Source organism: Dipteris shenzhenensis, chromosome 2 (assembly GCF_047967505.1).
Source record: "Dipteris shenzhenensis isolate YYH24624 ecotype China chromosome 2, Dip_SZ_1.0, whole genome shotgun sequence".
Lineage (NCBI taxonomy): Eukaryota > Viridiplantae > Streptophyta > Polypodiopsida > Gleicheniales > Dipteridaceae > Dipteris > Dipteris shenzhenensis.
Window position 1 is genome coordinate 51,958,510 of NC_141597.1, and position 13,177 is coordinate 51,971,686.

The 13,177-nt window shown below is 41.3% G+C and overlaps 1 protein-coding gene across 4 annotated transcripts in view; it reads right to left on the reverse strand.

Annotated features, from left to right (window-relative positions):
• Positions 1 to 11,363: 11,363 nt before the first annotated feature.
• LOC147904958 (uncharacterized) overlaps positions 11,364 to 13,177 on the reverse strand; it is an 84,897-nt gene continuing 83,083 nt past the window's right edge. Inside the window, exons 6-7 of one of the 4 annotated variants that reach the window (XM_087396232.1) lie at positions 12,517 to 13,118; positions 11,364 to 11,379 (exon numbers count right to left, since the gene is read on the reverse strand). In XM_087396232.1, coding sequence (XP_087252358.1) covers positions 12,559 to 13,118 — 560 coding nt within the window. In that variant the 3' untranslated portion in view covers positions 11,364 to 11,379; positions 12,517 to 12,558. Of the gene's footprint in view, positions 11,380 to 11,684; positions 13,119 to 13,177 lie in introns of those variants that run through there. The other 3 variants (XR_015543408.1, XM_087396227.1, XM_087396219.1) reach the window with 3 other exon arrangements.

Consider the following 13,177-nt stretch of genomic DNA (forward strand, 5'->3'; position numbering starts at 1 on the left):
TTTAATCTCTAATAGCTTGGCTACAACTGCTCAACGTCTAGATCCACTTCTTCTCTTTCCATGTTAGTCTTGAGAAAATTCAAATGTTAAGCCATATTGGATAGTCACAATGCAGAAGATTTTCTCCACAACAAACGCACTTGACATTAGATGGATCTATGTTCTCCTTATTACAACTCTTACCTTTGTCCTTCTACTTCAGACATGGTGGCTTACCATTTGATGGCCAAGCTACTTAGCTTTTCATTCCTCTTCCACGTGTCCATCCCTAGAACACTTGTTACACCATTTCTCATTATTGCCCAGCTTCCCTCAAATGACCAATTCTTTTAAGGCCTTCTTCAGCTCAGTTTTGAGCTTATCTTTCATTGTTGGTGTCTCCTTTGTGTCATTGTTAGCATCTTTCTACTTTGCCTTGTTCTTTGATCCTTCAATCTTCTTTACAGAAACAACTTTGTCTAGCAATTCTTTATAAGTTCCAGTCGGATTGACTATATTTGGCTTGTGCAAGTCTAGCTAGGTGCAACTTGTGATCAATTAGGCTTGCATAGACATGTCATCTAAAGAAATGCTTAGCTGATTGATAAGAGCTCACATCATAATTACAAAGTCTTGGATGGACTCTCCTTCGTTTTGCTTTTGCTCACTTAGCTTCATACGGACATTTTCTTCTTCTTCAATTTTTTGCCTAAACCTTCACAAGAATGCTTTGGACATTGCATACCAATCAGGAAAAAATCCCACTGGAAACTGATTAAACCACTTGTGAACATCTTTTATCAAGGTACATGGAAAATAATTCATATAGTCCTCATTTGTTGTGGCACCATTGATGTGGCAGACTCACAATAAACTTTGGAAGTGACTACATGGATCTTCATCATCAGTATCTTTAAAAATTTGAAAATTTACCTTGATGTTGGTGCTAGACTTAGAATTTTCTACTTCATAACCCCAATAGGTAGGTATTTCACTCGAAAGGATTGAGCCACTATCCTTCCACCTATCATATCTACCTTCATGCATATGAGGCTACTACTAGCTATCCAGCAAACCGGTCGGCACTGTCTTCAGGCCTTACAGGTACAATTCGGTGTATGTTTGTAAGCCAAGTAGGATTTATGTCCACTTTGAGAGGAAATTGAGAAAATTTTCTTAGTTGCTCCACATTCGCCTCAAGTATTTGGTGGTGTCTCTCTCCATTAGAAGCATGCCGCTCTTCTCATCGGTTGTTTCTTCAACTATTTGCTCTAGTTGTCTTCTACCTTCATATCTTCTCAACGTAATTCCTTTGGAATGATAGCCAAGTATTCTCGAAGACGTTGTCTTTATTCTCTGAGTTGGTCTTCTCGTTCCTTTTGATGTTTAATAGAGCAAATAGCCATCCACTCGAAATCCAAGCTCTTAGTAGATGAATGCTCAAACTCCACTTGCCATGAGGGTCCTTCATCTACCAAGCTTCTGGGATGCCTCGGGCCAATACCAGTGTTTTGGCTACAATTTTAGCAATTGTTTCACTTTGTCACTAGTTAGCATGAACCTGACACTAAGCTTACTAGCTCCGTTCTCTAAATCTCCTGAACTAACTTTTCAACTCGTAATTCAATTTCCTGCTTCCCAGCAGGATTGCCAAAATGTTGATACAGTTCGACATGGTGTTATCCCAACCTCGTGTTGTGCTCAATGAAGATGCCCTCTCTTGCAGTCCTAAGTATGATGTGCTCGAGTGATAGAATGGATTACAACATTAAGACTCAAAGTTTGGGCTTAGCTATCACAAGAGAACCATATGGTGATGGGAGAATACCAAGTTACACACACTTAAAGGATACTGAGTACAGATCATTAACAAACAGAAACAACTTGTATTGATCTGTATACAACCAGTCCCCCTTGGCTTGCAATGAAAACACAGTCACTCCCTATCCTAGCTAGCTCAGGTCAAAAGAAGAGAACTCCACACACTTCTCTCTTGTTCTCTTCCTTACCTATTATAATCACATCATATACCTAAACAAAACCAATTTCTCGATGCCTCATGTCGCTTTTGCTGATAGGTGGGATTGTCACAATCGTTTGCACCTTTACTACTACAAAATGATGCTTGGTCAGGACTCCATCGCTTCTAAGGTCGGCACTAATGAATGCACTTCAACATGTGGCTCCATGTTAACCTAACCCGAGGGTGAACATCCTCTCTCTCTCTCTCTCTCTCTCTCTCTCTCTCTCACACACACACACACACACACACACACAATTAAAACTAATCTAGAAAGTGAGCCAAATAGAATGTTAGCAAAGGCAAGAAAAATCACATTGCATAGTATAAAAAATTATATGCATCTCAATGCTCCATGCACACTTTTAAATATTTCCTTCAAAGATTGGTACAAACATGTGCCATGGTTCAAAGAAATTGTGCATGAGGCTCGAGATATTGTGAAGTGATACGATCAAAGCAATGTTTGGAAGTGATATTCATGCTGAGAGATGGTTCTACTATGCTACAATTGCTAGAAACCACAAGATTTTCCACGTATTTCTACACGCTTCAATTCTTGGTAAAGAATAGTACTTTTCTTACACATTGGCCTTTAGTGAAGTTATAGATATTCACAGAAGTACTTTTAGGCTCAAAAAAATTCTAGAGCCATCCAAAACTTATACATGTTGCTCAAGTACTTGTGTTATTTATTATTCTTTAGTACTACTCACATACAACTCTTAGCCTAGCCATAATGGCAAGCCACCTGTACTGGATATTAACCTTTAATGAAATTATAGCTGCTTCCCAATACACTGATGCCAAGTCTAATGGGACAAGCTGAGGAAGCAGAGAGGATAACAAAGAAGATTGTTGTCTACAAATTGTAATGGGTGAAAATTTATAAGTTCATCAAAGGCTAATGCAATCAAGTAATTTTCCATTGAGCCTAGGTTAAGTGCTTTTTCATATGTTGAAATGTGTTGAGCCCTCCTATCCCCTACCATATCTATCCTATCCTGATGTACTATTAAGTGGTTCTCAAGTACTATTACATGGTCCAAAAGTAGTATGAACTGGTCCTTAAGTACTATTAAGTTGTCCAAAGGTACTATTAACTTGTCCTTAAGTACTTCTAAATGGATTGGAGGTACTATCAAGTGGTCATAAGTACTATTAATTGGTCCTTAAGTACTACTAATGGGTGCACAAATACTGCTAAGTGCTCCTTATTAGTACTACAAAATGCCCCAAAGTACTACTATGTGGTTCTAAGTTATTCTCAGTGGTCTTTAATACTTCTAAGTGGCCTAGAAGGACTATTAAGACGTCCTTTAGTGCTTCTAAGTGGTCAAAAAGTACTATTAAGGCGTTCTTAAGTGCTACCTAGTGGTCCTTAAATACTTCTAAGTTGTCCAAAAGTACTATTGCGAGAAGGGCACCTCCAAGGGTCTAGAACAAGAGTCTACTAAGGGGGAAGAAGGCAGTGGAACGCCCGAGCAGTAGGCAAAGGAGGCTACACCCAAAGAGCAAATGGAGATTGAAGGATTAGACAAGGGCAATATCAAGAAACCCTCACAAAAGCCAATCAAGCAACAATTTGAGTAGCATAGGGTTGGTACCACTCAAAACACCACCATCACCTTGCCCTTACCCCCCTTGCCTCTACAAAGCATGCCCCGTGCCATGCCGAGCCATTTCCCCTTGATCTGATACTAACCCAAGATGATCATCAAGATCGGGTTACCACCAAGTCCTAGTGGCAAGTCTCAAGGGAGAACATGGTGCACACAGCACATGCCTTAGATTTTTTGGCCAACCGTTGGCTCCCTCCCCTGGTACTCAAGCATAACCTTTCCCTTTAGATGCGGTACCGAGAGGAAATGGCAAGGTTCTTTGAGGGGCAGATAGCAAGTCTGAGATGGGCCAAGGTTGACTTGATTGCAGAGTGCAAGTCTTTCTAAGAGGAACTCTATAGCAAAAGCAAAGTCTATGACGAAGTGGTCCGAAATTACTACCAACTGTGGCAAGGCCATACCGAGCTCAAAATAGACTTTAGTAACCTCCAATGCAAAGCGAACAAACTTAAGGTGCTCATTGCCAAGTCTAGGAGTGAGATTGTGACTATTGTGGGGAAGAACATTCAGTTAACACATGCACTGAAGAGTGTGCAACAAAAGGTCAACCCCAAACAACACTAGGTAGCTTGGGCCCAATTAGAAATGCTCAAAAAGGATAATTCTCCTTTATGATAGGTTGCTACCAAAAATGAAGATATTAAGGAGGAGAATGCAATCCTGTAAGAAAAGCTGGGGCGATACACCCAACTCCAAGATATGTCCGTCTTCACCAGAATACCCAAACAAGTTGCCTCGCCACCAGCCACCAGATCATGATGGCTCAAATTGTCAGGCTAGTGTGTGCGAATTGTCCCTATCGGCGGGTAGCCAAGTGGGCACCTCAAAACCAAAGATGACGGAAGAAAGGTAGCTCACAAACAAAGGCAATGCAAGGGATCACGGCCCAGATTTTTTTAATGCTCAACCTAGCATGCCGAGCAAAGTGCATGAGCATAGGTAGATGTACTACAATTTTGAAGATGCTATAGTACAAATTAAAATTTTGAAGATGCCGAGAAGAGTGCAGGAGCATAAGTAGATGTAAGGCAATTTCGAAGATGCTATAGTATTAAAATTTTGGTAGACACAAGGGATGTGGGAGTACAGACTGAGAAAATTTTGGAGGCCGAGCCCATTTTGCCAACACAAGACCTCCCTATAGTAACTATTCTAGCTCTGGAAATTTTGCACTGAGCTTTGAGTCGAGAGGAGATACCTATACAATATCAAGTCTAGCAGTCGATGGAGGAAATGGAGTTCATTGCTCCCATCATGTGCCCCACTTCCCGATGATTTTTCACTTCTCGAGGCTCCCCAATGAGTGCAAAGCCATCCTACCCTCCATTGGTCAAGCTTTTTGGATAGCATTGGAGCTCTATCGAATACAACCACCTCGATTAGGATACATGATGGGTTCCCAGAATCAGATTGGTGGTAGAGATTCCAAAGTCCCTCCTAGAGGAGATTTTACTTGAGACTCTAGACAAGGGTGAGATCTACCAAAGGATTGAGGTGTTTGGGATAACCAGGTTGATGTAGATAGATGGGCCACCTAGTATGTAATTGCCTCAGAGGATGAATACATGCCCCTCCCACCCATGGCTTATAGTAGCAGCAGTAGAGGGAGTGTAGCCTTCAAAGGGGAAATGGACTAAGATGGGGAGAAATAATTTGAGTAAGAAGCCGCAAAGCAGCACACTAGGTTGCTTTTCATTCCTTAGGGGAGTAGTCAAAGGGTTTCCCCTCGTTAAAAGGTCCCCAAACTTCATTTCAACTGATCCTTCTTTCCTGAATGTATGCACAAGTCATCAAGGAAGACTTGTAGGAATTCGTTCAGGAATGCTTTGAAGGCGGTATACATGACCCTTTGAACGGTTGTTGGGGCATTGCATAATCCAAATGGCAGGACTCTGTATTCAAAAATTTCCCATTCAATGGCAAATGCTATCTTTGCTTGATCTTCAAGAGCGATCTGGACTTGGTTGTACCCGCCACTGAACCCATCCAAGAAACTATACACTTCAGACGCAGCTATCCTTTCTAAAACTGTTTCAATAAATTGTAGGGGGTAGTGAAAGTGACATCCAGTAACTTTTCTAGTTCTTCATGGACATGGGTGCCATACTTGGGATTTGTCCTATAGGGTCCACATACTTTAGGTTTGGATTCTTCCCTAATCGGTATGGTATGTACTACAACTTCAAGGGAAGTCCCTTTCATTTTCTTGTAGGACCAAGCCATGCAATCTCTATATTCCATCAACAATGCTATTAATTATTTTTCTTCTTCTAGAGTGAGTTGTTCATTGATGTATACAGGCTTTTCTTCTTCTCCATTTGAGGCAAGATTCAATTTTTATCTTGGCTGGTCCTTCATATAGTGAGGTATCCTCAATATTCTTTGTTTCTATGAGCTCTAAATCCCTGACTGCTGGCCTAGGCATTGCTGTTTTTGCTTCTCCCGTGGTGTAGTTTTTGAAGTAATCAAGAACTTCCCTTAGGCCATCATGGCACTTTGAGGTGCTTGCTTGGTTGCTAGCTCCATTGGATGTTGTGGAAGATGTTTGGTCCAATTCTATTGTGCTCACTTGCTCTTCTTTTTTGTGAGTATTCACCATTACAATCTTCATTCTCACATTGGGTTTGAACTTGCGAATTTTTTTGCTTTGTGAGACTAGTGATGGATTTTAAGTAGGAGTCTCACTCCCAAGGAGCGGTTCTTTGGCCGTACATGCACCTTCAAGTCCTTTAGGATACCATTCAAAATTTGGGGACTCAGGTGCTTTTGTGGGCTTTGTCAAATACAATTCCACCACTCTAGTCCGCATTCTTTCAAATTCATTAAAGTGCTCTACCTTGACCAATTGCTATTGGCTAGTGCTAGAGGGTCTATCTTGGGATATTCTATGGACATGAGTGCCTACTGGATTGCTGAATCATTGTCAAATACTTCACCTTTCAATGTGGCAGTATCTACTTTTGTTTCTAGATCCCAACCAAATTATGTACCGTAACCTTCAATTATGGCCTCTTCAAGATCAATGTTCCACTAGACACTTCCATGAAGAATGGCAAGTCCACCTCTTCTAATTCGTCATCCCAGATTGGTGCTCTTGTTGGATCATTTATGCATCCACATCTAGCAACATTGGATGTGTTGTTCTAGAGTTATCTATTGTGGCCAATGCCTATTGATCTTGATAATGGTTTCTTTGTTTTGGATTGTGATTCGATCAATGCTTCAATCATGGAGTACCGAAGCTTCTTGAAGCCATGGTCTTCCCAACAATATCTGGTATGTTGTGAATCCCTTGAAAAGATCCAAGATAGTAAATTGGAGAGTCAACCTGACTCTAGCAATTTTTGTTGGCACATTGTCAACGATGCCCAGTGGCTTCATTTTAGTATGGTCGACTAGGCGGATGTTGAATGTAGCCTTTTGCGTTGGAGGTAGGCCCCATTCTTCATAAGTATCTCTTGCTGAAATGTTTACACCGGCTCCACCGTCCACTATTGCAAGGTATTGGGCAAAGGCTTTATACTCCAACGGGATGGTTTCCTTTTTTATGTCATCACTAGCATCGAATTTTACTAAAGTAACCTTAACTTCTTCTTTAAGTGGGGGAAAGTATTGTGAAGATTCTATCCATCCCTTGAAACTCTCCCACATTGTAGGACAATTTCTCAATGAGGTTCCAATTGGCATCATGACGGGGCAACTTATCAAGCTGGCTAGTGTCGTACTATCCAATTGGGAATGTATTGTCTGTTGCTCTATTACCCTTTGGAAGGTGTTGGGATCAATCACTATGTCAACGATGGGTGATGAGGATGCTCTAACCTCTGTTGCTACCATCTTGTCTGCCTCAAATTTCTCTTGCTCTTGTTGTACCCATTACTTCAAGGCTTGATAACGAGCTTTCTCATTTTATTATTGGGGTAGTCTTCCTTTGCTTCTTGGGTGGCACTGTCCATAGATGTGTTGGGCATGGCCTCACTGAGTTGTTGAGATTGGCGAGGCTTGTTTTGCTAGAGGTCTATTTGGTTTTTGAGTGGAAAGGAGTTTTCTCTGTGCCGCTTCTTTCTGCTACCTTGTTATGACCAAGACTAGTTGTGATACCACACTTTGTGTAGCCACACTCTGATTTTCCATACTAATGAGATTTTACTTCCTTGGTTGGTTGAGTCTTTGCTCTGAGTGGGAAATCTATGCATGCCCACTCAACTCCACAATCTCTGCAAACAAGTTGAAATGTAATGGGGTTACCCTTGTGTGGGCATTCCACTATGCAGTGGTTTTCTCCATAATCAAAACACTTGATGGGTGTTTGATAAGTAGTTGAACTTACTTGATTTGCATACACATGAATGAGTCCTTCCGTACCTTCCATGTAGTACATTGGGTACTCATGTTCGTACTCATATTATGGTTCCAGTTCTTCAAGTTGGAGTTGTTACACTAGAACTACTGAAGTAAGATTGGGGGCTCGAGGATATTGTGGAGGATTGGGATTTATCAATAGTTGAGGCACTTGTGTCCTCATTGGGATGAGATTGAGCCGTGGCACTTGTGCATTGGGTGCTAGTGTTGCCTACAAATATACTAGGATTGCTTCCTATTGGTACTGTTGGAGTCGGGTTGTGCAATCCTCATATTGTAGAAGCAAGTGTTTACATCATGGCGTGTGACATTGCAAATGGCACACCATAATCTTTGGGGTTGAACCACCTCTGAAGGGTTGAGTCTATCTCTTAGGATTGGACACTCATTGGTCATGTGGCTAGCCATACAATGTGGGTACCAGACATTCTCTCGTCTTGGATACTGTTGTGACTGAGAAACACGCAACTTTTGCTCTGTCTTGCATCATGTCATCTTTGAGCTTTAAGGTCATGGTCGAGAGGCGACCTTCAGTTGATTCTGTAATGGATCTAGATTTGCCTTTTTTAGAGCGTTTGTCCTTGCCGTCATCACTCTTAGAGTCAAAATTCATCATTCAATCCTCTATGTCGATTGCGAACGCATGTGCAACACTGAACGTTTCATAGCTGCTTATCTTTTCATGTCCTTCCACATCTTCTTCCTTAGTCCGACAATGAACCAGACTATCAGATACCGTCGAGACGTGGGGTTCACACTTTGCAATTAGACTCTTTATTGTAACCAGGTACATGTGTACATCTTCCCTGCGACCTGATTTGAGATTGCTTAGTTGGAGAGTGGGATCATCTTAAAGTCTTCCATTTGGAACTGCCTCTTGAATTCGGTTTGAATTTGGCCCCATGTGGCTTGTTCTTCCATTAAGAGATCAAGATACCATTCCGAGGCTTCATCAATTAAGGCCATGGGAAACCATGCTACCTTGGTTTTATTTGATTGATCCCCTCCCGCTCGACATACGGTATCAAAATACTAGAGGAATCTTGATGGATCCCCAGACCATTGTATTTTGAAAGTTCTAGTTCGACCAAAGTACGCCTGCCTTGATTGTTATTGTATCGATCATAATTATTACGATGAAAAAATAAATTTCACATTCTCTTCAAGATCAAGATCACCGTCATCGCAACGATGATCTATCATGTTGTGAATTGGAGGAGTCAAATGGGTTGGATCAATTGCAAGGGAAAAATTTGAGACAAAGGACAATCGAAGACGTTAGCCGAAGCATAGTTGCATGCAAAATTATCGAGAGGTCGATTGGGTACGTCATCGACAAGTCCAGATGTTGATGTATGCGTGTTGGGAGGTTAGAGATGTGTCAATGTACTAAGGAACTTTGTTTTATAATTGTGCCTAGAATTGTCCCTCTTAGTGCGAGAATGTGCCTGTGTAAATGGATCGTCAAATCGAAGGTCACAAGTTAAAGTTATGAGCGAATTAGTGCAAACATTAGTCCACACAAGGGTACAAATTAATGAGTGCTAAGGATGCCAAAATAGTGTATAATGGGTTGAAAAATTTTTCCGTAGTGTGGTGTTTCCATGTGTGAAAATCTAGGTTCAAATCGAATCCAATTTGATAACCAAATGAGCAAGTTACGAACCTTTAAAGTTAGGAGAAATTAGGGACCCTTTGATCTTTAGGTCCAAGTGTGAATAGACCTTAGACTTATGAGGAGTAACCTGGTTTAGTTTGGCTAACCATTAGTTGATCTAACTATTCAGACCTAACCTATCTTAGTTATCCTAACTATACAATTAGTATGACTACCAATTAGTTAACCAAACTTATCCCTAATTAACCTAACTAACTAAAGCAAGGTTATCATATCCTAACTGTAGTTATATAACCTAACTATTTTTAACTAACCTAAGGTCAACTAGCCTAATCTAAGTTAACTATAAGTCTACTTAACCTAATCTAGAGTGGGTTAAATTAACTAGGATTAGTTTGAGTTAGGTTCGGATTAGTTTAGGGTTTTTGTATTTAAAAAAAATGGAGAGGGCGGTCATCGAAAATTAACTGAGTGGGAGAGGGGAGGGACGAGGGTGAGGGGGAGTGGGAGTAAGGGTAGTGGGAGTAAGGGTAGTGAGGGGATGGGCATAGTGAGGAGTGTGAGGGGGCTAGCTGTAGTGAGGAGAGACAAAGACAACGGGTATAGGGACTAGAGGACAAGAGCATATGATGCCGCAGGCGACGGAGGTGAGGTGAATGAGCGCCGCAAGCACTGAGGGGACGGGATGGGACCAAGCGCTACCATCGATACGAGCTGGAGCATTATCGCGAGTAGGACGAACGCCTCTATGGGCACCGTCGTCCGGTGGTCTTATGTGGCCGGCTCTTAGACTTGAGTATATGGTGGATATGGGGTGGGTTGGGGGGGGGGGGGGGTGTGGGACAGAGAGAGAGAGAGAGAGAGAGAGAGAGAGAGAGAGAGGTGGGTCCCTTCACTTGTGTCCTTACTACCACACTTAGGAACTTAACCCTACTCACTGCTAGCAACTAAGTAAATAAGATTCCATGAAGGTAAAAGTAATCCCAGTAGGTGCTCCCGATGAATTTTATTCTTCTATTAATTAGTGAGGGAGGGAGCAAAAGAATTAACCTAAGCTTGGGGCTAAGCTTGAGGAGGTTTTACGAAAGCTTGGTCTCGAAGGTCCTCACCTCTTCTCGTGCCTGCGTCCCCTCTATAAATCTGCTTCCTCTATCACTCCCTTGCCCTCCCTTCCTCTTTGTTCTCTCTCTCTCTCTCTCTCTCTCTCTCTCAAGCTCCCTCCTCTGCTCTCTCCCTCTCTCTCTCTCTCTCTCTCACTGTCACTTGCTCCCTCTCCCTCTTTGCGTACTCCCTCTCTCAGCAGCCTTGCCTTTCATTTGTTCATGGGAATTTTGTATCGAAAATTAGAATCACTTTGCAATTCATTCCAATCGCAAACGATCAACGGTTTCTAAGAAATGATTTTTTGAAACAAAGCGACCCAGTAGTAGGGCAATATGCTCAACTCTGACATTGCAAGCCATAGGCCTCAAGCACACCAAGTTCATTCATATTTCTGCAACCAGATGAAACCCATGAAACACGTCTCTTGCATTGAACTTAAATTAAATTAAATTACATATGAATAATTATCTTATTCTTGGTCAAGAAAAATAGCCTTTATAGTAAAGAATCACAATGCAAAATAGCACATTTTACTGGTCCAGAGCAATAGCATGGTAAATAAGGCCAGCACATCTTGTAAGACTCTTCTGCAAAATGTAGAAATCTGCAAATGGATGGAAAGGGATTTGCAGCAGCAAGATAGATTGACCATTTTGACCTTTTGTAGTTCTACACTGTAATGCAACCAGTCTAGATGAGAAGAGGCCAAAATGTGAGCACTGAGCCTCAATGCAAGCAAAAAAAACTTAAGATAAAAATTTCTTGATCTCAAAACAAAATCCACAGTTGCTCCCCAAAGAAAAACAAGGAAACTGGAGTATCTAAACAAACAAATACCTTATCATTAGATTATTTAAGTATTAGCAACAGAAGTCAATGTCCATTCGCCCAGGGAAAAAAATATTAACCATGGTAAATTTAAGCAATTCTTAATCTCCCATTGAAATTCACAATTTCTCACAAAAGATACAAGCACCCTTACCATTAGATTGTATTTAATTTTTGAAGTCCATTGGACAGAATGACCATCAGATCCATCAAGTGGCACTTTATAAAGTAAAATTTACTACATCTACAAAGTCTGACATACAAGTAGCAAGGATTTGGCAACTATCAGAAATCCCTGCCCGGCAAAACACACATTTGGATTGAATGTTGTCCAAATTATTGTGGGGAACATTTGATTTGCATAGCAAAATGGCAGTCTCAAAACTGTTTAGATGAGATAGGCATGGACAACAATGAGGCAAGCCTCCCCTACAAACGTTGTCAGATGTCTGATACAATGTTTCGTAAAGTATTTAGGATACTCCACACATGGCATTTCTTTGCGAGAAGACCAAAGTAATACTTCGCTTTTGCAGTTGAAAGTTCGAAAAGATGGAATGACATTATTGCTGAGACAGTTGGAACAACATATGAGAACAGTGGGTATGTCACCATGATGATTTTGTGGCGATAAACGAGGATGAGCAGAAACAGCAACAGAGTAATAGGAGAATATCTGGTTATTAGATCAGAGATGCCAGAGAACCTCACCTCAAATATTACTAGCACTGCCCAGACCATTTGGCCTGCTTGCAAAATGAATTGCAGCACACTTTGCCCAATCGTGGCTTTCGCTATGCTAGTTTAACTAGTTTAACGTAAGACACTTAGTCAGCAATTTTTCGACCACCTCCAACAGAATAGAAATAGAACTGTACCTGCTTGAGAAATAGAGCAGATAAGACAACCGTATCTTAAAAGGAAATATATACACTCGCTCACAATCAAGACAAGCTCTTGCATGAATTCCCAGTAGACCAAACCTTTAGAGTATTCGAGCAGGTATGACATGGAGGCCGGCTCAATCAATCTTCAGAATCTGAATCTTCACTTCCATCTTCATCTGCATCTTCTGACCAACCCCTACTTCTATGCTGAGGCTTAATATTTCCACGTTTCTCTTCATCTCTGTAATTTTTATGTACTTGTTTGATGCCACCTTCCCTGTTATACTCATAATCTTCATCGTCGTCATCATCGTCATCTTCTGACCAATCCCTCTTTCTATGCTGATACTTCATATTTCCACCATTTTCATCGTCTCTATAGTTTCTATTTGCGTGTCTGGCACCACCACTCCTGTCGTCCTCCTCTTTGTATGGTCCCCTGCTTCTGTATGGCAGCGACTTTCTAAGCTGTTTGATGCCACCTGCCCTGTTATCCTGATCATCTTCATCATCGTCATCATCATCATCTTCTGACCAGTCCCTCTTTCTAAGCTGATACTTCATATTTCCACCGTTTTCTTCATCTCTGTAGTTTCTATTTGTGTGTCTGGCACCAACACTCCTGCCATCCTCCTCTTTGTAAGGCCCCCTGCTTCTATATGGCTGCGACTTGTAAGAGCCTCTCGTCTCACCATAATCTTCATATCCACCATATATTTACATTAAAGTCATCCTTGTTTCATTCTTAAAACATACA